The following is a 27,930-nucleotide window of genomic DNA, read 5'->3' as shown; positions in this document are numbered from 1 at the left end:
CTAGAGGACCCTGCTTGAGCAGGGGATTGGACCAGATGACCTTCAGAGATTACTTCCAACTTCAACCATACTGTTTATTTATTTTTCAATAATGTTGTCCTTTAAAGGCACAGGGACAGTAGGAATTCTGAAAAGATTTCCATGGTGTTAATATGTCCCAACAATCTCCGAGACACTGCACAGAGAAGATTTTGTAATCAGTGCTTTCCAAGTCTGCTCTGTAATGAAATCCACTGATTTAGCTGTTCCTGAAAGTTACAAAGTTTGTTTAGATTAATCTCATCCCCAGGACCTTGCCCTACAAGTGACCTCTCTCAAGTTATTGAAGGGGCTGCTCTTGTGAAGTACTATTTGAGATGACACAGGAACTTTATAAACAAACACTTCAATCCACTGCAATTGTCCACTTTCACTAGACATTAGAAAATGGGTATTAAATTATCTTGTTTAGCTAAAAGGAACACATGTGCCCCCACATTTATTTTGAGTTAGAAATTCCAAGGAGGGAATAATTTGTGTTAAAAAAGCAGCTGAAATGTATAGAGGTTTTGTGGACAGAAAAAACTTGAGTCTGCCTTTTGAAGCAAAGTGTTAGGCTTAGCAGACTTAAGACCAATTAACTGAAGGTGTGAAGTTAATGCACAGAAGCTAAACTGCATTAAACTCTCTTGTGGAAGCTCTCACTTAGAAATAAATTTGTTTTATTTCACTGGAGCTTAATTCTCCCTTGGATGAATTTATGTGCATTAACTCCCATCCTTAAGTTAATTCATTTGAACTTTCCTGAGCTTCCCCCTTCTATAAGCCTTCAAAAGCCGAGGACTAAGCAGTGTTTCCCTCAGAATACAGAAGAATGAAGGATAAACAGATCCAGAGAATTCATTATCTGGCCATATACCAGAATGGCAGGCAACAAGAAACTGGACTAAAAACACAGGAATTAAGAGGTGGGTGGTCTTCACAGAGAGGGACTGCACATTAGTAAGTCCTCACTATCTGGAGAAAACAGAAAGCAAGAATAAGTCTGCTTAAAGAGCAGGATCAGCAGGAAAATGGCTGTGCCAGACAACACAAAGACAAATTCAGAAATGCTTGGAGTTAATGTACCTGCTTCTTCCTTCCATTATTTTTACCTTCTCTCTTCCAGCTTGTAAAGAAATGTGAATACTCAACAGGTTTCCTGTTCCTTCACTAGGGGGAAATGAGGGATGCTGGGTCAACTTAAATGAGAGAAGAGCAAGTTCTTCCTTGATGCATCACCAGTTCAGAGTTATTTCTTGCTATGAATGATTGATTGATTGATTGATTGATGAGTGATTTCTTTCAGCAGTGCCATTGAATTCAGGACAACTACCATGTAAATAAAGACACCACATGTACATGTTTCAGTGTTTGCAGGACTGTAACCTAGAAGAAAAAATGTTCCAGTGCCTGATATTATTAGGCTAATGCCCTTGGGTCTCCATCAAGTTATCTTCCCCTGTAGGTAATCATGTTCATTTCCCCTTTGAATTTATATTAAGGCATTACTGTGATTCCCAGCCTAAAAACAAACTTTGAAATGTAACAATGGTAATGCATATTACATTAGAAAAATATTTATTAGAGCTTGCACAAAATTAAATTTGTGATGCTTTCTAAAGTAGATGTTAGGAGTACAGCTAGGATCTTACATCAGAAATGCTTACTTCTGCCTGTTACTTTATTTCTGATCTACCATATTTTGGAAGATTTTGACAAAATTTCACTGACCAAAGCCATGTGCTTGTGAAATTAATATGCAAGGTGAAACACAAATGGCCGCCATTCTTTTCTTATTTTTGCTTTCAAAGTTTAGGTTTCTCCTGAGTAGAAATTGCTGAATGAAAAATTATGCAGTGTTCGTCAGTACATCTATGCAGTGTTCGTCAGTACATCCTCAATGTGTACAGTTTCTTATAAAGTCTTACTGTGCCGTTGCTCAGATCTACCTGTTTCTGTAGATAATCTTGTTCTTGTGCTTCTCTTCTCAAAAATCATGGCCAAAGATTTGCCTTGCATCAAAGGCAAATACTGAAACATGGAAAATGAAGGTATTTCAATTTTATAATCATTATACACTTTAAAGTATGAAATACTTCTTACACGTTTAAATTCACCATTAGAAAAGTTGCAAAAGTGGGAGTTTTTTCCTGTGGTTTTGTTCTCCTGCTCTGCATTAAATTTATTAGAGTGGAAATGTTAAAGGCAAAGAAGTAATTCTAGGTCCAAAACCAACTGCATTTTGGCACTCAATTTGAGCCAGCATTAAGGACAATTCAGATACTAATTTAATCCCATGCAGGGAAGTGTCTTCCATTTCCTACATTTAGTGCTGAATGTACACCATGTGTGGATGGATGGGGTTAGCTGACAACAAGGAGTTAGCTGCACAAACCTATTTAACTTTTCCACTCACAAAATCCTCTGAAGTGTTTAAAGAATATCTCTGGACACTTTACAGGAAGGCTCTTTGATTTGTAGCACATGATTTACCGTATTTAAGAGCTCAGGAGATTTTGTTTAGGACAAGACATCTGAAAGTCTTTTTCACAATACCCTTCAGAGCAGTATTTATTTCAACATCTGAGGGACCTAAATGACAGTTAAACCATTTTACCTCTCCTTTGTGCTTTATCCTTTGTTTCAAATCTGATGCCATCCACAGCAAATACTTCAGTTCATCAGCTGTGTAGTTCTGTAAAGTAAGGAGGTCCTGACCTTTTATATGAACATTCATTTGAGCTGGTGTCCCATACCTGTGTCAAAAGAGAAAACAAAATGTGTATTTTTTGCCATTCAATGCTAAATTGTACATGTGCTAAAGCCAGTGTGCAAGCACCTGAAACATCTCAATATATGACCCAGCTGGATCATCCTGATAGACTATGCACTGTATCTATAGCCACTGTAACAATATTTCAAATTGTATCATAAACTGAATATTAGAAGTATTTTCTTCTGTCTTCTGAGACGCATATGGCAACTGCATGCTGCCTGTCAAAGTCATTCAGAACCTGGTAAAATGATTTATGTGTAGACCCCAATGCTGCCCTTTCAGGGGCTAGAATAACAGAAATGCATCCCAGTGCTGTTTCTCCCTCCTTTATGCTTTATGGATGAGTAGACACTTGCCACTCTCACAAAAGGTGGTATTTCTATAAATGTGTATGAAATATCCCCATTACACTGGGGGAAAGGGTAAAAAAAAAAACAAAACCCAGAAAACAGCTTTACTGTACCCCACAAGAGACATTCTGGACATGTGGTGTTTATTCAGCATATTCTGGCCTCCATCCAGATTTAGGATTTCAGAATCACATGAAATTGAATGTTGATAATCACCCACAGAAGTTACATGATCAAATTTCTTCTAGCTTAGATGAGGCATCTTAATGAAAGTCTTGTCCAAGCCCATGTTTCACAGGCTGAAGATTAACAGGGAAGTGTGGCAGCTCAGCCCTGTCCCTGTCTCTGCACTTACAGCCCTCCTTAGCACTACACAGCCCACATTGTACTCCTGCTAAGGTTTTGATGGCTATGAGCTAAACATGTCTTTTTATTTAAAGTCAACATTTTTAGACTTACCTAATGAAATGGAGACCAAAGCAGTGCAAAGATGTGGAATGAGTGCAGCGAATGCTTTTCTATTTCCAATTGTATTTGTGTTTTATATTTCCCTTTAGCTCACCATTGAGACTAGCTCAGATGCAGCACCTGCTAATTGCCAAACCCTGAAGTCCACAGCTAGGAAAATATGCCCAGATATACCTCTGTGAGGCTTTGGACATGGTCCCACATGACAGGCTGAGCCCCACACTGCAGAGCCCTGACTTTGGAGGGTGGGCTAAACAGGACACAAACCATTGGGCAGATGGATGCAGCCAGGGACTTGTGGGCAGAGGCTCCACGTGCAGTTGCAGGCCAGGGATGAGGGCTGTTCCCTCAGGCCTCTTGTTCCACTTAGGTTTAAGCCATTTCAGAGCTTTCCAAATTCTTTATTTCTGTCCCATTCCTTTTCAGATTGCCACTTTCTCAGCTTAGTGCTCTTTGTGTCTTCCTTTCTCTTCTGTCTTTCTTTGCCTGCTCTGTTTCTTTCATACTGTCCATCTCTACTTGTGGCAGCTCAGCCAAAGAGCCTCACCACATCATTTTTCCAAGTCCATGTGCTAAAACAATCCTCGATGAAGTTATGAAGGCTAGTTGTGAAATGTCATTGTAAGATCTTGCTCCACTTGGGTTCTAATCCTTTCAGACCTCTGCCTTTAAGGGCAGGAACATCCTTTTCCTTGCTGAAAACTGGAATTCCAGACCATTGCAGTGTGTGCCATGGGTCACAGAGGGGAATTACTGAGGTTTATTGGGTGCTGGTTCTGCTGTGGCTCACAAGGGAGCTGAGCAGGTGCAGGTGACAAGGTCCCAGTGCCATGTGGACTCCCAGAGCAGACAGCAAATATTTGTCTGCTGTACATTTTCAAGCACATTCCCAGCTCGAAGCAGAGGGAAGAAGAAAATGGAAGCAATTGTATGGGCATTCATGGGTCAGGTAGTTTCTACCACACCATGGAAAACAGCCCACAAAGATAAGCTACTGAAATCCACTCTTGAATACCAAGACAGTTTATAATCACGGGTTTTGCTTTAATTTTCATTGAGTATATTCTGAAGGAAAATAGTTTTATAACTGGGACTTCTTTAATTACTTTAAGTTTTCAAAACAGGGATTTGCTTTTTAAACATGTTTGTTGGGGGAAAAACCAAACTTGTCCTGCTTTCAAATCTATGCATTTGCTTGCTGCTCTCTCCTCTCCTTTGCCTCCTTGTTTCCAGAACAGCTTTGGGGCTGCTCCTTGTTTTTCTCATTTCAGTCTGCAATTCCTTCCAGGGATTTAGAGATTATCTAATCTCGATTTGCCAAACAACAGCTTCTGTTCATTGGTCTTGTTTCACCATCTGGCATGATTGAGAAGTGAACTGAGAAATATTCACCACTAATTTCTCCAATGACAGATAGTGAAGCACTTAAATTGGTTACCCAGAGAGGACTCAAAATTACCATCCTTAAGTATTTTCAAGACGTGGCTAAGTAAAGGCATAGTTGCTCTGATGTGGTGCTTGACAGGCTGCAAGCTGAAAGTTGGACTAGAGATCTGCTCCTGACCTCTTGAAGATCCTGTTTTATTGCTATGACCTCCAAGAAATTTGCTCCCTTCCCTGTTATCCATATCTGAAAGAGGGGCAGAAATGGAAAAATTAATTCCAGAGAAGGAGCATGAGACAACATACCAAAGTTAAAATGTAACGGGCAGAATTGCGAGGTCAAGCAGTTTTGGCTTCTTGCTTTCTGAGCAGGGGCAGCATAACTTTGGACTGTAAGCACAGACTCACAGACATTAGGTGCAGCATCAAACACAGTGTGCTTAGCTGGTAATACTCATAGACAGTGGTGATAGCTTTTGCCAGTGTTATGCTATAATGTTAAAAAACCCACCAAAATAACAATGCTGTGTGTGGAACTTAACAAATCCAATTACTTCCTTGGAAAACCAGCTTTACTACAGTTGTTTTCCAAGCTTGCTTTTCCATCACCTCTGTTAACTGCAGAAATTTCCCAATTGGCTGCAGTAAAAGTCAAAAATTCATTAAAAAATTATCACCCAGCCTTTAGGACCATTCTGAAACTGCAGCAAATAAATCATAAAACTTGGAAGACATTTGGTTTTCATATGATGTAATGTAGAAATTATAAACAAAAATTACTAATTGCATATTAGGATTATTATGAATGTGAAATTTTTGCATGTTGTTTTCTAGAACTAATCACCAGTTATATAACAAGTGCTAATTCTATTCTTATTGAACCTGACCTAAAACCATGCAAAAACATGGAATTAAGTTTCAGCTCTAAAATTTTAACCTGATTTTGGAGATGTGACCAACCTGAGAAGCAGCTTAGTGAAATGCTGTCGTACTTTCCTGGAATCAGGGGGACAGGTGCAGTTGTGTGGGTGCAGAAAGAACCCAAAACAAGGTCACAGACCCAGGTCTGTCTGCTTGACTTTGAATCTCCCACCACATCATGCTTTTCCTGCATGCCTCCAGGGTATATAGAGACACAGAATAACGAGGCAGAGATTCACCTTGAAGCTTCAAGGTGAGAAATCCCCTTCCAAACTGGCCACAATATATGTCTAAATGCAGAAAGATTACCTGTACTTTCTTCAGATAGTTATTTACTGGTTACAGTAGCTGCAGCACACATCAACCTCAAGAATAAACATTGCTTCCTGACTTTCCAGCTACATCCCACAGAACAAAATAATGGTATTCCACAAACACTAAAAACAGAGAATCCTCCAGTCTCCTGAAGTCACAGAGCTTGCTGCCTTGTGAAAATTGCAGGGAAATCCCCCCCCCCCCCCCCCCCCGAACCTTTCTCTAAAACACTCACAGCATTCCACTGCTTTTGACTCCGGGCTTCTGACCAAACACCACACACCAAATAAAATTTAAGGATAAGCTCACCAAAACTGTCGCAGCAGCTGCTTGCTGGTCCCTGCTAGTTTTGCAATGCTGACGAAATTCCTCCCATTAAACAGCATCTTCTGTTTGCATGAAGAGTTCTCTTAACCCACAAATAAAGTTATGAGTAAGGAAGGTGTAGGGAGCAGAGAGTGAGCTGTGCTACTGTGTGAATGAGGGAAAACCAAGAACCAAGGTCCTCGTTTGGGTTGTTCCAGCTGGGCTGGGCCACCCTGGGGCTGACCCTGAACCTTTTCTTTGGTCAAACCCTACAGATACAGAGATTTCTTCCAGGGCCCATTGCACCACTTGCAGTTTGTGTTCTTCTGTGCGGGCTCATCATGTCATATCGTACCTGTGTCAATACTATTTCGTAGCTATTTCATGTTAAATATTTGTACAGGAGCATGTGCTGATAGAAAAAGGCAAAAGAAGACTTGCAGGATCAGCATGAGCAGGGTGGCCCCCTTAGGGATGCGACTGTGGCCATGAGGACTCTAGCATAGCCCTGCCTGGGCTGTTGGCCCTGAGCTGAGCCAAAATGAAGGTTCTGGGCCCATGGGTATGGAATTGGGCAGGGCATAAAGACTTTTTCATGCTTTTGGAGCTCTGACAATAATGAAGTAGTCAGCATTAAAGAAATCTACATTTTCCTGGGTTTTGCGTTTTTTGTTGTTTTGGGTTTTTTTTAACCCAAGTTTTCAATTATGCTGTGGTAGTGTTAAACAGTGTAGGGCCCAGAAAGTGAAATATTGCAGCCTGCCTACCTCCTTAGGCTAAACTGCTTGCTGTATAATCTGAAGTAGATGAACTGCTAAATACTAAAGTGATTTCATTTAAGTTTCTACCTTCGAATATAATTGTCAGATAAGATTTTATGCCCCCTGCACTGTAGGTGGTTTTGAAATATGACCATTACTTTCTCATTTCCTCCTCCCTGTAAGGAGAGACGCACTAGTGTAAATCAAGGTGATGGCATATCTGTCAGAGAGGGTGATACGTTGAAATTACAATGCAAGGAACTTATAATTAAAACATACAAAGAAAAAGTTTGACTCCCTGGGAAAAATACGCAGCTGTGAAAAAGTCATGCAGGGTGATAGCTCCTGGTAGGATTTGTTCAGGACCCCTGAGATGCTTGGGAAATAAATCGGTTGCCAGGGGAAATGTCAAACAGAAGTAAAATCCAAGAGATATTAATAATAAGGGAGTGGAAGAGAAGAAAGAGAAGAAAGAAAGAAAGAAAAGAAAGAAAAGAAAGAAAAGAAAAGAAAAGAAAAGAAAAGAAAAGAAAAGAAAAGAAAAGAAAAGAAAAGAAAAGAAAAGAAAAGAAAAGAAAAGAAAAGAAAAGAAAAGAAAAGAAAAGAAAAGAAAAGAAAAGAAAAGAAAAGAAAAGAAAAGAAAAGAAAAGAAAAGAAAAGAAAAGAAAGAAGAGGAGAAAAAGAAGAAAGAGAGGAAAGAGGAGAAAGACAAGAAAGATAAAAAAGAGAAGAAAGGGAAGAAAGGGAAGAAAGGGAAGAAAGAGGAGAAACCCAGACCATTGTTTTCCTCTTGGTTGTCCTCTGGCAAATGACTCCCATGACCTTCAAGCCCAGCCCCTGGGGGCTGAGCTTGTGTCATTAGTGACACCCAGGTGAAAAGACAGCAGACAAAGCAAATGTGGTTGCCAAGGCCTCCAGTCTCATCCTGCAGCCTCACAGGGAGGGGACAATGCCAGTGCCTCCGTATCAGGTCACGTCTTGTCCCAGGTCTGGCTGACTTGGAGCTCACTCTCTCATAGAAGCCCACACAGAGCTGGGCTCTGTGTTGGTAACCAGAAAGGTGTTGATACCACACCAAGATTTTTGGGTACTGCTGAGCAGCACTGGCACAGAATCAATGTTCTTTCCAACTTTCCAGCTCCCATCTGTAGCTTGGGGGTGGACAAGATCTTGGGAAGGGACGCAGCAAGGACAGCTTACCCAAATGAACCAAAGGGATATTTTATATCATATGATGCCAGCTCAGATATAAAAGCTAAGGAAAGGAGGAGGAAGGGGGGGCATTCATTATTTTACAGTATGTACCTTCTGGAGAAAAGATGAGGTGCTTGAGTCCTGCTTCCTGTTAATTGGCTGGACATCACTTGCTGATGGGAAGAAAAGAAAAAATCTTTGGTTTTTTGCTTAGCTTTTGTGCATGCAACCTTTCATTTCTGCTTTAGTGAACTGCCTTCTCTCAGCTTATGCTTCCCGTCTTATTTTCTCTCTTCTGTCCACCTGAGAAGGGGTAGAGATGAAGTGGCTTGGTGGGTACCTGGTGTCCAGTGAAGGCCATTCCACCACACCCCCGTACAGAGGCTGCCTGATCCCAATTCCCACATGGACCAATTTCATAGCAAGCTCTTGTGAGCAAGTGTCACCTAAGAGGAAGGGAGCGGCCAAGATTTACAGATGCCTGCGGTTAAAAAGGAACAGCAAATGCCAGAGGGTTAAAAAAAAACAAACAACAAAGTTTTATTAGTAAATGATACACGTGGCATGTAAATTGGTATAAGTTAGCTCCTCATCCCCTAGTAGCAAGAGAAATAAAAGAATTATTAAAAAAAAAAAAAAAGTGTAAAGAGAGAGAAAAGGAGATCATCAGTCCTGGGTCCAGTATCGATCTGGCCAACAAGAGGTCCAAGGTCCTCAGGGGCACCATCTGGGCACTGTGGGGGCCGATTTTACAGAGAAGCTTTCCCCAGGAGCTCAGGGCGCTGTGCCAGACTCGGTGCCGCCCCACTGCCGACCGCCCAGGGGGGTGATGGAGCCGCGGTCCCTGGAGGTGTTTGACGAAAGACTGGATGAGGCATTGAGTGCTATGGTGGCGCTGGCCGTAGGTGGTACCCGGTGATCCCAGAGTTCGTTTCCAGCGCAGCCGGTCCTGTGATCCCATGCCCTCGTACCAGGCCGTTCTCTTGCCCAGCACATTCCATCCTGTGATCCCGTGTCCTCACCCCCCGTACCCGGCCGCTCCCCTGCCCAGCACAGCCGACCGATCCCATTATCCCGTGCCCTCATCCTCGTAGCAGCCTGCTCCTCTGCCCAGCACAGCCAATCCCATTATCCCGTGCCCTCAACCTCGTGCGAGCCCGTTCCCTGCCCGGCACAGCCGATCCCGTTATCCCGTGTCCTCACTCCCCGCACCCGGCCGTTCCCTGCCCGGCACAGCCGATCCCGTTATCCCGTGTCCTCACTCCCCGCACCCGGCCGTTCCCTGCCCGGCACAGCCGATCCCGTTATCCCGTGCCCTCACTCCCCGCACCCGGCCGTTCCCTGCCCGGCACAGCCGATCCCGTTATCCCGTGTCCTCACTCCCCGTACGAGCCCGTTCCCTGCCCGGCACAGCCGATCCCGTTATCCCGTGTCCTCACTCCCCGCACCCGGCCGTTCCCTGCCCGGCACAGCCGATCCCGTTATCCCGTGTCCTCACTCCCCGTACGAGCCCGTTCCCTGCCCGGCACAGCCGATCCCGTTATCCCGTGCCCTCACTCCCCGCACCCGGCCGTTCCCTGCCCAGCACAGCCGATCCCGTTATCCCGTGTCCTCACTCCCCGTACGAGCCCGTTCCCTGCCCGGCACAGCCGATCCCGTTATCCCGTGTCCTCACTCCCCGCACCCGGCCGTTCCCTGCCCGGCACAGTCGATCCCGTTATCCCGTGTCCTCACTCCCCGTACGAGCCCGTTCCCTGCCCAGCACAGCCGATCCCGTTATCCCGTCTCCTCACTCCCCGCACCCGGCCGTTCCCCCCGCCCGCCCTCCGGCCCGGCCGTGCCCGTCGCCGCCCCCCGCCGGCCGCCAGGCGGCGCTGCCCGCGGCCCGTCCCGCCCGGCGCGGCCTCCTCCCGGCCGCCATGGCCGCGCCCGCCGCGGGGACCGAGCTGCCCGTGCCCGGTGAGTGCGGCCGCTGCTCTGGGCACCCGGGGGGGAGTGCGGCTGCCTGTGCCGGCCCCTGCCCGCCTCACCCCCGCAGGTCTCCACCGGCTCCCTCCGCCTGCGGGCCCCGCGCCGGCCCGGTGCCTTGCGGCGTCTGGGGGGAAACGCGTCCGCTGCCGTCAGAGCGGGACGGGGCAGCCCCTCAGCGGCGGGGGCGGGGGCAGCGCCGGGCACTCGGGGGGACGCGGTTAATTCTGAGCATTAATGGTTAGTTTGTGTCGCGGTTTGGCCCAGGGTAGAGTTCAAGCGTTTGCTCGTTGCCGGGACAACAAACGCCTCGTGTATGTCCTGTGGGATTTAATCTACCGAGTTGATGGGATTCGGTTTCCGAAGCGATGGCAGCGCTGAAGCGCAGAACGGATCAGGCTGGAAGGAGCCGCGGGTTATCTGGTCCCACCTCCCTGCCCGGGGAGGGCCATCCCACAGCACATGGCACAGGATTGTGTCCGGACGGTTCTGGGATAGGTCCGGTGAGGGACACTCCGCACCAGGAGCGGTCACTGCACGGGAAAGAATTTCTTCCTCTTGTTCAGGTGGAACTTCTCGAGCATCGGTTTCTGCCCGTTGCCTCTTGCCCTGTTGCTCAGCACCACCGAGCGGAGCCTGGATACAACTTCTTGGCACCCCCCTGGGTTTAGATATTTATACACATTAGTAAGGTTCCTTGTGAGCCGTCTCTTCTCGAGGCTGAGCAGGCCCAAATCCCTCAGCCTTTCCTCAAAAGAGAGGTGCTCCAGTCCCCCAATCATCCTTGTTGCCCCCCCGGACCCCCTTTGTGAGCTCCGTGTGTGACTTGTATTGAGGAGCCCAGAACCGGGTACAGTAGTCGTGTCCAGTTGTGAAATGTTGTGGCTTAGTCAAATGAACGAGATACAAAAGATACTGGGAAATTTATCAACTTTTTGTATACATTGAATGAAGAACATAAAATGTTTTCGTGTTAACCATTCTGAAGGGAAAATAAATAATCCAGAGAGTGCTCTGTGTGCCAAAGAAATCACTAAGAAAGTTCAGAAGTGCACGGCTGTCTGGGTGGAGATGAAAACTTAAAACAGAGTTTTCAGAAGCTGTTTAGCTTGTTTTTAGTTGTAAGTGTGTCTAGGTAAAATAAGGAAAAACGCAGCTCTTTTCTTTAAAAGGGCTTGAGTTTGCACAAAACTTGTTGAGCAAGTGAAAGTGAAAAACATCTAGTGAGGTAATAAGTACAATTTATTCATGTCTGCTCCATCTGATACATGAAATAACATCTTTGGAAATAGGGGAAGCTTTTGCATTAAATAATTATTTTCAATGAAAATCAAATATACAGTTTAAGAAAGAACTTCTAGGTTTTAGAGCTGGAGTGCATGTTGTTGATGAGATTGTTTTCATTGAAAGTAAATGCACTAAGATGTCTCAATGTAATTTTCAGAAATAGCCTACTGTTATTGTGTATATTTTCTAACATTTGTTGCATGCTAACAAAATTTACAAGGAAAAGGTTTGGTTTATTCTTGGTTTTTTTTTTAAAAATCTATGTTTATAGCACAGGCTTTGACATTTTAAAATAGGGGGTCTAATTGAGCTTTTATATCTGAGCTGACATTTTCTGCAAGGATTTTGACAAATTATTTAATTTGTAAGCTCATTTTTTTTTTCTGCAGAATTAGTATTTTCTGTCAAACCGCATGCCTAACCTAAAGCTGAACAAATAGTTATTCTGTGTTTTGAAACGATGTTGCTAGCACTTTTGAAAGTGTGAAGAACTGAGAAAACCAGGCAGACTACAAAGCCTTAACAGCTACTTGGACTTTATTTTGGGGTGGTTTTGTTTGGATTTTTGAAATCATGGTCTTATCACTGAATAACAGAATGGTTGGGCTTGGAAGAAACCTCTGGAGACCATCTAATTTAGCCCCCTTGGTAAAGCAGGTTCACCCAGAGGAGGTTGCACAGGGTTGTGTCCAGAGATGAGTATCTCCAGAGATGGAGACTCCACAGAGATGTTCTTCCTCCTGTTCAGCTGAAATGGGAGTTTGGCCAGCCCATGTTTTGAAGGCTGAGAGAAGAAAGACGAGAAAGATAAGAAAATAAAATGTCCCACTGAATTGATAGGACATGTCTATTTGAAAATATGTGAGGCAAAATTTGCTGTCACTAAAATTGACATTATCCTTTTGTGTTTCAGAATCAGGTGCTGTTTTCACATTTGGGAAAAGCAAATTTGCAGAAGATATTCCTAGCAAGTTCTGGTTCAAAAATGACAAGCCTGTACTTATATCATGTGGAGATGAACATACAGCTATTATTACAGGTCAGTATTGGAAATGGAGGATATAGAATCGGAATTGTTTAGGTTGGAAGAGACCTTTAAGATTATCAAGTCCAACCATTAACCCAGCACTGCCAAGGTCACTGTCTTGGTTTAGGAAGACAGCTATCTGCCAGGTAATAAAAAAAAAAAACAACTGCAGGTTTTTTTGCGATGGAGAGTGTAAACTCCCCCCCCCCCCCCCTTTTTTTTTTTTTTTTCCAATTATAAATTACAATCAGAGGCTCTTTGGCAAAGATTTGGGAAATAGGAATAGCAGTTCTTTACTAGTATGTATTACAAAGCAAACAAACACAAAAAACCCTCACTAAACAACTACAGCATTAAAAACAAATGAAAACAGTACCAAGAACTTTGAGGGCTTTGTTTCACAAAACCCAGGGCAATTTGGTTTCCGTGTCCCTGCAGGATCCTCAGAGCACCAAGCTGAAACAGTGGAAAAGTCCCGGGCTGGTAGCTGGGATGGCAGGGTGTCCCGGCAGGCAGGGGCAGGATGTCCCGGCAGCGCAGGGGGTGCAGGGTCACGCTGTAGCAAGAGGAGCAGCGCCGAAGAAGCCGAAGGCGAGGCAGAACCAGCCCAGCTCCCGCGGGTGGCAGAGAAAACTCAGGATTCAGGCCGAACCGGTGATAGTAGATTTCTTAGGAGTGGATCCTTTTGGCCACAGTGAAACTTTTCTAGCCAGCAACAGCCGTTCTCTCTCTCCTTGAATGCCGGAAAAAAGAAGAGCCTGCAGCTGCTTCAAGCTCTGTCTTTTATTTGCATTATCTCTCCCTTCCACCTTTGTTCGCTTCTTTGTTTCGGTTAAGTACTCTCAAGTATCCAACACTTGGTCTCCTTGGTAACTTATGGGGAAAAAATTCTTTAGAGAAAGAAGGAACAAACCTAACCCCCAACAGTCACCACCAAACCGTGTCCTTAAGTGCCACATCTATACATCTTTTAAACACCTCCAGTGACTCAGCCTCTTTCCTGGGCATCCTGTTCCATGAAGAAATTTTTCCCAGTCTCTGGTTTAAACCTTCCCTGACACAGCTTGAGGCCATTTCCTCTCATCCTCTTTCTTGTAACCTGGGAGAAGAGACTGACCCCCTCCTGGCTACAACCTCCTTTCAGGATGTTGTAGGGTGAGTGATAAGGTCTTCTCTGAGCCCCTTTTTCTCCCACAGCTCCCCTGATAGGACCTGTGCTCCAGACCCTTCTGTGGACACATTCCAGCCCCTCAATGTCTTTCTTTTAGTGAAACTGTCCTATATGATAAAAGGTGATATATTTGGAGACCTCTGAAAGTCAGGAATCTTACTTGCATCCTGAGGTAATACATTAATTGAGGTTGGGGAGAGGAGAGAGGAGCTTTGTGGGAACTGTTGGATGCCTTTGGAGTTAGTGTGAAGTTGCTCAAGGTTCTCACAGGACAAGAACTGGAGGAAGTTTGTAATCATTGAGTGTATAAGAGGGTTTAAACTAAGTGTAACTTGGTTCAGGCTGAATGTTTCTCGTGAATCTGACAATATTTAGTGTGTTACATGTATTGTATCATGGAAGTAACAATAACTGCTGAACACCATAAGTTCTCTAGAAGTCTCCTTGAAACAACAAATACAATTGTGTCTCTCAAATGAAGCTTGGAATTACTGTCAGATGAAAATAACCCTTGAAAGAGCAACTCAATAAAGGACTTCAGAAAATCCTACAAAATCAGAAATAACTGGAAAAAGCATTCAAAGAAACTCCAGTGTAATAGAGGGAGCATTATTAGTGTTTTTTTTCTTTTCTTTGAAATGATGGAAACAATACTCATTGAAGAATTTGTTAATTTTATTTTACATGGAAGGGACTACTCTTCTGTGGATAAACATGTGTGACAATTGTATTGACAATCAACTGCTGACAGATAACAAGACTTGGTTGTTGAAAAAAAATATATGTGTATTTTCAGGACTTTTAAAATTGGAATGTAGTTATTGCTCATCAATATCCAATTGGTCGTTGCTTATTTAATAATTTCCTGAGGGTTTCTTGCAATGTTCACAAGCAACACTGAAGATGCTGAATTTTGAGAAAGAACTATTCCAGCCAAGATAAAAAAGACTATAGATTTCATGGGCTGCAGAGCACCCTGAGGTGAAATTACACGATGAATTTTTCAAGCCTAACTTCACAGAAGATGAATTATCCATTAATAGTTTATTTTGAACAAAGCTTGACACTTTTTCTTGGATTGAACCAATAATATTAAATTACCTGTTGCATTAAATTAGTCTGGATGTAACCTGGGGCACTGTGGCATTTTCCTTTTGCATTTTCTTTTCACATATACTTTTATATGCCCACGCCCAGCTTGAAATAACACAAGCATAGCTCAGTGTTTAAACCAGTCAATTTAAATTGCCTCCCAGCAAGTGCCTGGGCCAGCACTGTTAACCCCAATCAGCAACAATCCCCTAATTCCCACATCACTGTAATAGTGACCACTTAGATAAAGCTTTTGAAGGAGTCATCTTCCAGAGATCTTCATGCAGCACCATTTCCCCTTCTCTCCATTATTTTAGTATATGCGGCTTGTTTCAGAAGTGTTTCTGTAGCTTGCCTTTGCTGTTGTAGTGGGCAGGTACGTCACCAGGGAGGTTTCTAGATGATCATATCTTTATTTCCTCAAAGCTTTTGCAGTCGGGGAACTGTGGAAACATGAGAAAAAGACTTCTTTGGTAGCAAAAGGTTTTCTGTGTCATTGTAAAGTACAGGCAAAAGTGAGTGTAAAGTGTGGATCAACAACAAGCAAAGGTAGAGAAACTACAAGAGTCATACCAGAATTCAAAGAAGGGAAAGAAAAAGCTCTTCTCCCTCTTTGTTCTTCACACCAGTGCATGCCCATGTGCACCTCACGTTTCTGCAGTTAGGTGGAATTGGATGATACAGTGGTTTTAAGTCCTTGGGAATGACCCTGAGCTGCAATAACACCTGGAATAAATGCTCCAGAAGTGCATGCTGATAATGAGTTTACTGTGGAGGGTACAGACCTTGTGGGAAACCAGGAGCTTCTTCAGCTGAACCTGACCTGGAAGAGATAAAAGACAAACATTACTGAGGAAGGAGGGTATCTCAAGCACGTGTGTGTTAATGCATGCTTCATTTTACTTTCAGTCTTTATTTATGGGTCACAAAATTTCCTCCTTCCTTTTTTTTTCCACACCTTGAAAGAGGGAGTGGGAGCTATATTTGTATGGGAGAGTGGGAATATGAGGTAGATTAAAATTTAGAAATATATCAAATTTACACTTACCATGGTTCAACAATCGTAAATAAAACAATAACCCAAACTGATACAAACCATTCCTTAATGCTGGATTTGGGCAGGAGAGATGGCTGCATCTAGCACCAAATCTTGACTGAATACTAAGGGAGAAAATGTACAAGAACTGAAATTTAGCATTCAAACAAAATATTCAGAACCTTGCAAATACTTCTTTCATCTAATCCAACATCAATATTCCCATATTTTTTTAAAGACAAGTGCAAACTAAATATAAAACCCTTCATCCTTTGCCTTTCTAGGTCAGGAATTTTATTTACATGTTGTGGCTGCATGTTGGACTTGAAGGGACCAGTGACAGTTACTTGCTGACTTTGAGTTGGCTTGCTGAGCTAGTTGAAGAAATGTTTTCTTCTCCAGGAAGGAAGTTTGGGATTGAAATTTGTGTTTCTTTATTCTTTTGCTGTCTACCATTGACACAACCTTGATTAAAATGTCCAAGCAAGAATTTTTTTAAGCAGTGGCCTTCTTTAGGTCTTTATTGCAGTAATGAGCAAATATATTCCAGCATCACTTGTAACATGTTCCATAATGGTTCTTGCCTCATTTCTGTAATTTTTGGCCCAGGAATAGTGATAGTGCATTCCCTGCATCTTCTGTAACTGCAGGCTTTGGAAAGCAATTAATTCATCCTCATGGGAGCTCGTGTGAAGAATATAAATATGCATACTCTTAAGAATCTCCTTCCAATGTCCTGTATTAAATTTTCTTTCCCACAAAACTCTTAAAGTTAACAGCTGTCTTATTGTTTATTTGCCTTGATTAGAGTATCCTAGGCAGCTTAATATTTAACCAAAGAGACCAATCCTGTTCACAAAGGGGAAAATGCTGATGAATGAAGACACCTTTTCTGAACTCAGTGCTCTGGAGAGAATTGAAGCCCCCAACAGAAGAAGGCAGAAGGAAGGAAAGAAGTATCAATTTTAAAAGTCAGAGTGAAAAGAGGTGCATATGGAACCACAAGAAGATAGTATACTCATAATTTCAGTTTTGTAAGGCATTAAACATTCAACAAAGAGACCTTGCCATCTCTCCAGGTGTTTTGTCACCAATATTTTGTCACCACTACTCTTTCTGCTTGCCAGTAGGTCACCAGAATATCTCACAGTATCTTTTGCATGAACTGCAAAGGGAAGATGAGAAAGATTAGTGTACATTTCTGTTGATGTATATGAGCAAGCAATGTACTGTGCTGGTATTGCTTGTGTGATGCCAAATGTCCTAAGCATGACTGTTCTTGTTGCTCAATAAAGTTTCTGAGAATATAATGACTTGTCAAACAAAACTCATGCCCCTCCTATTTCTCTGGGATCTGTTTGACTTCTATATGAGTTTTAAATCAACTGTTAACATAATTTATTCACTAAATTGCTCAAATAAAAATAATTTAAAAACCAATCATGGTGCCTTGGCATTTGCTACTCTGTACAAAATACTACCTTTTATGTTTTATTCAGATACAGTTTTTCAGAAGGATCTTGTAGTAAAAATTCAACGTCTGTACATTGCCTCCCCATTTATTTCTCTCCCACACTCACATAATTTAAAAAGAAAAAGGGGAAATATGCAAAATGTACTTTTAAACATAGGTGATTAGAGTACTTGGCTGCCTGCTATGACAAAGCATATGGGATTTCAGCTGGTATTTCCCAGCTGCCCAAGGAATGCCTTTAAAAGCGCTTCATGAACCAGAAGTGCACGTGACTGATGGAGTTGCCAGGAATCACAGTTGTGATAGCAATTATTTGTGAGAAATGAGGTGGGAGACAATCTCTTATTGAAGTGTCCCACAAAACTGTCACTACACTTGGAAGTGTCTTGTGGCTTCCCTGGTAGCCCTGAATTGCTGTTGGTGAAACACCTGCTGGTATACCTGCCAATGAACACGTGGCTGGGAGAAATACTCCAGTTTTGCATGAGGATAAAGGTGGAGACTGCTGTTGGAAGCGTGTTTTCATCACCAAAACAGTCTGATTAGATGTTTCCATTCTATCCTGTTGTTTCCCTCCTGCCCAGAGTCACAGCCTTACTCTGCAGGACCAGCCATTCCACCTGGCAGGTGGCCACAGTCTGAGTGACAGCACCAAAGTGGAAGCAAAAACCCAAGTGCAATTCGAATTTATGAAATTTTGAAATTTGATCCTTGTCTGTTTGTCTGCTGTTGGATTCAGTGCATCTATGTGATGGCTGGGATATCTCAGTATGCAGTTATGAAAATTGTGCCTTTTGCATGTAAAATTATATTGGGTTTCTTGGCCAGCTTAGACTGAATCTTGTCTTGTCTGAAAGTTGATTTGCTGTACTGAACAAGAAACATTGCTTCGTTACAGACATTTGTTGAAGTTCCTCTGTAGTGCCTATTAATTCTCATTCTCTTTCTAAATTAACTGCTTCCCAGATTTTTTATTTTCTGATATACTCCTAGGAAATCTGAAATTCTAAATGACTGTCACTCATTTGTAAAAGAATGTGAAAAAATTCCTCTCATCTATTAAGCTCCTTGACTTGACTTACAAAGCAATGCCTGAGAATTTAAAGACTGATATAAAACGCAGCAGATTATAGGATGAAAAGCATGACCTTGTTTGAATTTTGCATGGATAAAAGAGAATGTGCTTAAATTGAATTAGGGCAGCTTGGCATCATACTCCCACAGAAGTACTGCTGTCTTAGGAAAGCAGTTGGAAAGTGTAAAGCAAGGATACAAGGAAGCCATACTAATATAAGAAAGATGTCATTTGCTGATAAAAATCCTTTCTGTTAAGGTGTGTTCGCTGTCAGGGACAGCTCTGCATGTGTTTGACATGATTGCATTATCAAAATTAGGATGGAGATATAAATGCTGTTAGTAGAACACTGTGAACATGAACTTGACCTCTGTCTTTCTTCCCTTCCAGCCTTCTTGGAAAGACATAATATTGACACATAGTCTCACGTGCCAAGAATTGTAAAATCTAACAGTTTGATCAGGATTTTAGATACCGGTTGTAGTTAAGCATTGGTGTGATTTTTTTTCTTTTCAACTATGTGGTTATATTGAATAAAATGAATGGATATTTTTATTAGAATAGGGGTTTTTTTGTAATATTTAAAACATTGCAATATCATATTTCAAAGTCTCTGTAAATCACAATCAGAACCTTCACTAGGAACAGCCATATTATTTTGGCATCATTATATGGAATTGCTATTATGGACTGTGGTTATTGGTAATTGTAGATGATGAGGATGACAAGCTCAATGACCAAATTTCTATTTAGGGTGACAACATTATGATGGAGTCTAATGCACAAAGCTCTGCAGACCTTCAGAAGTAAGGAAAGTCCTTTTAGTTGTTGTAAAAGGGTGTGGTTTTGAAGAGAGGATGCTGTTTTGTTATGGTTTGGAGTTTTTTTGATAAATCAGTTTCTATTGTTTTGCAAAGATTTCTGTTGGAACAAGGGTTTTATTTCCCAGTGGGAACTTTACAGCTTTACAAGATGTGATAGTTAAAAAAAATGAAAATAAATTAGTTCATTTTAAGGTATTGTCGGTAGTCAGTTTTGACTAATTTTCTTCCCAGATTGCAAAATTCTCATCTGTTCATATACCATCCTCAGAAAAAGCACTGGTTGTTTGGAATTATAACAGTTCGTTGTTTACCATGGTCAAACATGCAAGTCCAATGAGACATCATAGGAATTTCTGAAGGGTGATTCTAGCATTGTCCCTGTTGAACATTTGTAACCTAATATTTGCATTTAGATTTTCAAAACTCTCTGACTGCATGGTGGATTATATGTCTTTTTATGCAGAATAAAAAATTAATACAGTTTGTGAAAATTTATCAGAACTATGTTTGATAGAAATGCACATTTGTAAATCATTTTAAGAGAAGCTATTTAGCAGTAAAACAGTCAAATAAACTAAATATTATGAGTTTGTACTTACATTTGTCAAATAGCTGCATTATTCGTTTGTGTCTTTTGGGTAAAAGATGTGGGTGCTCACTTAGATATGCTGTTATTTTCTAAGGGGGCTTACAGATACTGTGGTTTATGAACTCCAGGGCTGCCCAAGAGTACAACATCTTGTTTTCTGAAGAGCACTTCATCCGTGCTGTAATTAAAGATGAGGATGTTTCTTCTTCTGGCTGGAGATTTTTTACTTAAACAATAAAATTACTATTTTTGAACTGTAAAATCACAGGGATACTAATTATTGTTTACCCTTATGTATTGAATTGCCTAAACTTAAAGTTTACATTAAAAAGGAAGTAATAAGTTCATTGTGAGTGAATGACCATCTTGTCTTGAATGAGATACTCAAACTCTTGTGTGGATTCTATCTGTGATTTTTTTTCAGGGAAAGGGAAGCTCTACATGTTCGGCAGTAACGACTGGGGTCAGTTAGGACTGGGATCAAAGAACACTGTCAACAAACCAACATGTGTTAAAGGTTTGTGTGATTCTTTTTTTCTTTTTCTTTTTCTTTTTCTTTTTCTTTTTCTTTTTCTTTTTCTTTTTCTTTTTCTTTTTCTTTTTCTTTTTCTTTTTCTTTTTCTTTTTCTTTTTCTTTTTCTTTTTCTTTTTCTTTTTCTTTTTCTTTCTCTTTCTCTTTTTCTTTTTCTTTTTCTTTTTCTAAGGGAACCCTTGCAAAAAGGTACTTCATAGGATGCAATTCCAAAATAACTAATTCTTTATTCATCATGTGTGCACATTATTGCACAAGATGATGAAGGCAGTTCAAAGGGATCCCTTATTGGTTTTTCATTACTTCAGATTCTGAGTCCTTTTGCATCTGAGGATTAATTCAAATACATAGAATCTTGTCATTTTTGCGGGCTCTGACTTTATGTAGTATTTGCCTATTCTGACAAACCACATCTTCCTTTTCTACTGCAGACAATAATCAAATGCTTGGTCTCTGCATTGTCTCTGTGTTAGAAACCAGAGTTCCAATAGCATTGTGCAACCTCTGTGTCTCTACTTTCTTGGCAACTTTGTAAATGAAAAAAAAAAAACAAACAACTATCTGAAACTTTTCACAAGTACTGCTACATTTTTAGCAAGTATTAGGAATGCCCAAGGGGGCATAAATGTTGATACATTTTTATGATTCAGTAAAATAAATTCCTACGTATCGGAAAATATGTTTTCATTGCACTATGATCTTCTTGATCTTTCCTAGCTGTTTTTATCTTGTCAAACAAAGCTAAGTCAATACTTTTCCCTATCCCTTTACTTATGTCAAGTCAGATCTATCCCATTAACACATTTCTTTTCACTATTAAATGTTTATCTTCACTCCTTCTGCCAGCAGATCGATCTGTTATCTTATTGTTAAAAACAAATTATCCTGCTTGTTCAAACTCTGTTCTTCCTGATTTAGTTTATTCTACTGTCCTTTATTTGCTCCTGCCTCCATCTCTCTTCAGACTGAGAATGCAGCTACTCTCAGGTACACATCTTCTGTCAGCCATGTGAGAGATTGATTCTTACCTTGGCTTAAATAAATTTGGTTTCTAGTTTTGGGTTTGCTGTCAAATTGCAATGGAGAATAAAAGATGAAGAGAAGATGACAACAATTCAAACCAGACCTGGCATCCATTGAAAAAAGTCACAAGGGAGGTGTCTTTTTTCTCTTGGCAGTAGACAGCAGGAGGAATTCCTGGAGCTTTTCTCACTAGCCTTTGATCATCACTTGGCTTTGGGAATGGGGTTGCAAGGACACTTTTCAGTTTCTCCTCGGAGCCAAATGTTTGTGGCTGCATGTTTTCTGAGAAAATATTTTCTGGGACTTGGCTGGAGATTAATGAAATTGATTGTGAAAAATCACCAGCAACATTGAAAATATAGCATGCCTCACAACATACAAGTGGTTAGCCTAACTGGAAGGAAGTTTAGGCAGCACAGGCTTCTGAAGAGCTGATCATGATCATCTCTGAAGTTGAAGAGTGTTGGGATATAAAGATGGCAGGAAGAAGCCACCATTGGAAATGTTATAGTTCCAGCCTGATGGTACTGGTAGGTGTTGGATAGAAGAGGCAGGAACCTGAATTTGGACCAATTAGGTTTGTGGCTGTGTGACAGACCAGGGGCAGTTTATGCTTAAATTGATTGATTTGTTTGGTGTCTTGGTAGAAGGGACCTTAATCTGGATGTTGAAGAACTGATGAAAGTTGATCTGGAAGGGCTGAAAAAGGGTTTGTGAAAGGGATGATTGTTGTTGGCTTTGTTATGGACTAGTGCAGTGGAAAAGCAATTAAAGATTTATTATGTAAAAATAATCCTGGTTTAGAGCATCGTATAGGGTACATGAACTGAGATAAGATAATTTGTTTGCAATGAACAGTAACTGGGGCAAGGATGGAAAAGTCAGGGAGATATTTTTCCTCCCTATTCTGAAATGGAGTGCTCTTGTCATAGGAGAAGAGTAACCTCTGTATTTTTCTCTTTCCCACCAAAATAACTCCTGACTCCCCTCACATACATTCCCAGTCTTTCAAAGTGACCAGACTGCAGAGAAGTGCATGCCATGGCACTCTCATTTTTGGTAAATCAGCAGAAATGCACATGCAAAAAATGTATGCATTAGTCCAGGTAGGGCTGCCCATGACTATTGAGGTAATTGGTCAGAACAGAGCAATAGAGGGATGTGAGCACAATATGAAGGGTGGTAGGGATGGTAAGACAAAGGAATAATGTGGTTATCAAAAATTTATAACAGTGGGAAAAGTCTTAAGAGGGAAGTAAGAATAGTACTGCTGTGGAAAACTGAAGACAGCTTAAATTATTAATTTTACCCTGCAACTTAATATATTCTTTGAGGCATATCCTGTAAATGGTAAATTCCAGGGATTGTGGCATTGGGATGAAGTAGCCATCATCAAGTTAACTTGAGTGTTTTCAGTTTTTAAAGTCTGACCTATTTTCTTATCTTGGGGGAATACTGATTTGATAAGTCATGTGCAACGATTCAAATGGGCAACAAATCTTGTAATAATTCTGTTGGTAGAAATGTGAAAAGAAAAAATCAGAGCTCCCTCTAGAGCATAGAACATTTTGGTGTTGAACCAGCTATCAGCTTGTTTGTAACTTTCCTTTCTCTTTGGTTTTAATTCGTAGCTTTAAAACCAGAAAAACCAAAACTTGCTGTTTGTGGAAGAAACCACACTTTAGTTTACACAGGTATGTAACCTCTATTTCATACACATTCAAGATACATTTCTTCCTTTGCTTTCATGCAAAATTACATTAGGAGCCCTGGAAGTGTTGAGAAAGGAAAAATAAATGAAAATAGGGCTGCTAAAACTTAGGAGTTTGACATCCAGTTCTTAGAATTTTGAATTTTTTAGAATTATTTGATTTATTCTGAGGCAATGCATTTATGAACTAATGTTAAATAGTGGTTTCCTAGTAATAGACATATGGAAAATTTCTTGCTGGCATTTGAGGTATGGTTAACAATTATGAACATTTCCTTAAAGCCTTACAAATATATATTGTTATTTTAATATATATCTGTACTCATATTTACCTTTGATAAATAATCTTTATTAGTGTGAAGTTATATATTTGAATATATAGCTTCACACTAATAAAGATTTGAATAAATATAGTAGAACTGAATGTTTTCAAGTCTTCAACTTTTGTTGCATTTTCGGTTATACAACACAATCTGCTATTTCAATGACAAGTTGCTTTATTAAGCTATAAATAAAAAAAAAAGTAAATTTAAGCTTAAAAATAAATTTGTAGAGACACAGTATACAAGAATTTATGAAGAATCTTGTCATGCTTTAATAGTTTATGTAAAGGAATAGCCATGTTTGTAGTTGAAATCCTTTAGCTTTCAGTAATGTTGCAAAGAGGATTGTTTGATTTTTGGGAGGTTTATGTATGTGGAGACCCTGAACACTGTAAATAAGATTGTTAGAATAAAATAAAGCATATTAATAAGAATTGAGTATGCAAGTCTGCACAGGGTAAATATTAGTCACCTTTCGTGTACACACTGGGTAGATAATTTGTGGCCATTTATAAATTATATGTCAGTTTATTTATCACATTTCTGTCTGGGTTTGTGTTAATAATAGGCTGTATCTGTTTCTTTGTAGATGAGAACTTTAGATGTGAAACATACTAAAATTAAAAATATAAATCTTAAAGTTCTCTAAAGTTGAAGATATCTGTCATCAGTATTAAATCCATGACTCTAAAAAAACCCCTGTTTAATTAAGTTGGAAGTTATTTAAATATTAAAATAAGTAAAATATTTCTAATAAAAACTAAGTAGAAATATATTTCATTCACAGTACTCAAAACTATCAAGTTATTAATTTCTTGAATTTATATACTAATACAGCTTCAGTTTTTCTTGTGTGTGACATCATTCACCCTTTTCCTCCTTTTTTAATCTCAAAATATACATAATTTGTGGAAGGAACTGCTCCTGGGCTGCTGGTAGTCATTTTCTCAGGGCTCTTGCAGAACTTCCAATCACATTTATTTTTACACCAGTCTCCAGAATAGTGAGAAATGCAGTCTAAATACATGTAGGGCCTTTAGGAAGTTCTGCTCCAAGTGTGTGCAGGAAAACCTTGCTAGCTACAATAGAAACTGCTGATTTCAGTTGGAGGGTGTTTCAGGGCAATAGATCCTAACGTTTTTGTGATGTTTTTTCCATTGAATATTAAATTACTTGCTCTGGTTTCTTCTGTCTATGTATTACCTATGCTTTTCTGTGTGCAGAAAAAGGAAATGTCTATTCTGCTGGAGGTAACAGTGAAGGCCAGTTAGGATTAGGTGACACAGAGGAAAGGACCACGTTTCATTTAATTAGTTTTTTTACCAACCAACACAAGATCAAGCAACTATCAGCTGGATCATACACCTCAGCAGCAGTAACTGGTGAGAACAACTGCAAATAAAATCTGTGTGTCCAACCTGGTTCCAGGAAAACATTTAATCCAGCATTCTGTCTGCATATGTGGGTGCATTTTCTATCCTCACTGTCTTCTTTCCTTGGTAGCCACAATCATTTGGCACCAATTGCCTATTTTAAGAGTCTGCTAAGAGATGTGTGTCTCATTGACTACTCAGAGTTTTGTGTAAATTTAGTAGAAATACTTACAGAGGAGGAGCAGTATGAATACCCTCAATCTGGAAATCTTCAGTTTATTTCCAGGGAAAGCAGCTACACAACATGAGTCCTATAACAACTAAGCATCTCTAATTCCACTTGTTACTGCAACTGTTGTGGTCCATTGGTACAGGCTGCACAGCTTTTAAGTGTCATTCCTTACTAATTCTGGGAGAGGCTGAGCCTCTCCTATTTCTCAGGTGGCAGAATTATACCAATTATATGTCACAACATGCTGAAACTCATATAGTTATAATACTCCCAGTCACTGGATGGGTGGTCCTTAATTACCCTGTAATGGAATTTTTCAAGTCTTGTTGTAAAGCAGTTTTTTCTGTACCTGTTTAGGATAAGTTATTGAGGCTGTAATTTCAGAACCTGAGAGAGAAGCTAGCCTGCTTGTTTGGTTTTGGGGTGTTTTTTATGCCAATTGCTGACATTTTCCTGAGATTTTTAGATTTTTAGTACAATTTTGAATGATTTTAGCTCCTAACACCCCCTCAGTAGCACTGTAGGTGGTACTTTTTTATTCACAGCTTATTTCTCACCAATAAGAAATGCACATAGAGAAGACCTTATCTCTTCTAGAAGAATCTAAAGACTTTCTGTGTTCACTGCCTTTTTTGGGGTTTTGTTTGTTTGTTGTTTTTTGTTTGTTTTGGATTTTTTTGTTTTTTTTAGTGTTGCCATTGGTCCTTGTTTCAATAGAAGCTGGTCTTAATAAACCTGGAACATCTACAGTTGTAGTTTAAGGAAAGCAAAATGAAGCTGGTCAATATAACCAGCTGTGAGGAGAACTGGAAGATAAGGCATGAATAAGTGGGATGCCTACTAAAGTCAGAAGAGAGAAAAAGTTTGGAAGAATGAGAAAGGGATGGCTCGAACCTAAAAATGAGAAGATGCCTTAAGTTCACTGTAACATTTTCATGCTGACCTCTGGTGACTGAATTCTCTCTCTCAGTCTTCCTCTTTCTGAAGGAATGTTTTTTACATAGTACTTTTTCTGTTGAATATTAGTTGATGTGTAAGTGTTCTGGGTCACTTTTGAAAAGCTGAAGGAAAACCCTCTTATTTCCAACTCCTGTTTTGCATTGTGCTAAATTGTCATTTTATATCCTTGAGATCATGACATTCAGTAGTATCATGTACAGAGTTTCTGAAATATTCTTCAATAAATAGATTAAATTTTTATTAGTTTTTGTTTTAAATCTATTAATTATCCATGTCTTTATTGTAGAGGATGGGCAGCTCTTTGTGTGGGGTGATAACTCAGAGGGTCAGATTGGCCTGGCCAGTGAAGCCTCTGTCAGTGTCCCCTGTAAAGTGGATATTGGAAAACCTGTTTCCTTTGTATCCTGTGGATATTATCATTCTGCCTTGATTACAGGTAAGAGAATGGGAGTAGAGGTTAGTGGAGACAAGACAGTCATTTTCAAATAGTTGTTTGAAACTTGATCTCATCACAGTTTGTCTTCTTAAAGGTTATCGCATATATTGTGGATTAAAATGATGATTTCAAAAATCCAACATTTTTTGAGGTTAATTCTTTTTTGATGACCAAATAATAAACCTGATCTTCCCTAGAAACACCAGTTTTGAACTGAGTTGCTATGTTATGAGAAAAAAATAATCTTGTTAGAAGTAAAAGATTGTTGTCCACATTTGTTGTTTGGTCTTAAAATTTAAGTTTTGAAGTCAGTTAAACTGGCAGTACATGATATGAGGAGAAGCAATGCTACAGTGAGCTGTTGTCTGGTCTCCAAACCAAACCACCTCCCTATTGCTTTCTACTTCTCAATTCTCCATTGGTTTCCAAAGGGAGGATTCCAGTCATCTTTTAATAATGCCGGTATGGATGAATTATCAGCCACTGTTGATGGCGTTATGTATGAGCAGCTATGAATTCCTCTCAGCCATATAGATTTACATTATTAAACTTTACTGTTTGCTCCCCTTAGAGTAATTAAAGATTTCAAAGGATCGATAGTTTTGATTGTAAATCTTTAAATGGGTACCCAGGAGCTATTCCATCAGATACCTTTCCCAGATTACTTGATAAATGTTACTTTCCCACACACAATATCTCTACTGCTCTCTGAGAACACGCTGTTAACAGAGTGAGAGCTTGCTACGGTGGACTAATATTAATTAGGTGTTATGCTGGTAGTGTGCAGCTTTTATTACAAATGCTTTATTACAGTAAATGAATTAAGTGTCTGGGACTGATCAGGACCTCAGCACCTGTTAGGAAAGATACAGGTTCCTGGACTCAGAATAAATGGGGGGGAGAAAAGATACTTGCTTCAAAGATGTAGTAGTAATGTGTGTATCTCTGCCTTCAAGCCAAGAGCTGAAGGTCCAGGAGTGCAGCAGGATGTCACAAAAGTTCTCATTAGTAGAAGGGTTGAGGACAAACATTTAAGAGTAAAGAGAGAACAGTGTGTGCCAAGTGCCCTAAGGAAATGGAAACTTTTAATGGAAGGGGATAAGGAAAAAAGCCTTAGGCTTGTACCTGGTTAAGTAAAATGGAGCTTCTTAAATATAATAGGAAGAATGATCTGGTTATCACCTGTGCAAATGAAGAGTTTTTGAACCTGTACTACTTAAACAGGCCTGAGTATAAGATGGAAAATCTTAATTTTCATCCTTAATATCTGCAAGTCCAGCATGAATTGGGTTCAATCTATGT

At 40.4% G+C, this 27,930-nt stretch overlaps 2 protein-coding genes across 3 annotated transcripts in view; one reads left to right on the top strand and one right to left on the bottom strand.

The window, feature by feature from the left end:
- OTC (ornithine transcarbamylase) overlaps positions 1 to 6,620 on the bottom strand; it is a 29,320-nt gene extending 22,700 nt beyond the window's left edge. The window contains exons 1-3 of the mRNA XM_066177522.1: positions 6,544 to 6,620; positions 2,639 to 2,777; positions 1,971 to 2,052 (exon numbers count right to left, since the gene is read on the bottom strand). Of these exons, the coding sequence (XP_066033619.1) occupies positions 1,971 to 2,052; positions 2,639 to 2,777; positions 6,544 to 6,620 (298 nt within the window). The remainder of the gene's footprint in view (positions 1 to 1,970; positions 2,053 to 2,638; positions 2,778 to 6,543) is intronic.
- Positions 6,621 to 10,400: 3,780 nt separating this feature from the next.
- RPGR (retinitis pigmentosa GTPase regulator) overlaps positions 10,401 to 27,930 on the top strand; it is a 40,132-nt gene continuing 22,602 nt past the window's right edge. The window contains exons 1-6 of one of the 2 annotated variants that reach the window (XM_066177016.1): positions 10,401 to 10,454; positions 12,664 to 12,789; positions 20,463 to 20,555; positions 23,225 to 23,287; positions 24,851 to 25,009; positions 26,479 to 26,628. In XM_066177016.1, coding sequence (XP_066033113.1) covers positions 10,415 to 10,454; positions 12,664 to 12,789; positions 20,463 to 20,555; positions 23,225 to 23,287; positions 24,851 to 25,009; positions 26,479 to 26,628 — 631 coding nt within the window. In that variant the 5' untranslated portion in view covers positions 10,401 to 10,414. The remainder of the gene's footprint in view (positions 10,455 to 12,663; positions 12,790 to 20,462; positions 20,556 to 23,224; positions 23,288 to 24,850; positions 25,010 to 26,478; positions 26,629 to 27,930) is intronic. The other variant, XM_066177017.1, reaches the window with a different exon arrangement.

The sequence above is a fragment of the Chamaea fasciata genome, unplaced genomic scaffold (assembly GCF_029207755.1).
Source record: "Chamaea fasciata isolate MVZ Bird 193981 ecotype frontalis unplaced genomic scaffold, bChaFas1.0.hap1 SCAF_2, whole genome shotgun sequence".
NCBI classification, from domain to species: domain Eukaryota; kingdom Metazoa; phylum Chordata; class Aves; order Passeriformes; family Sylviidae; genus Chamaea; species Chamaea fasciata.
Note: the sequence above shows the minus strand (reverse complement) of the source record. Positions and strands in the feature narration are given on the sequence as shown.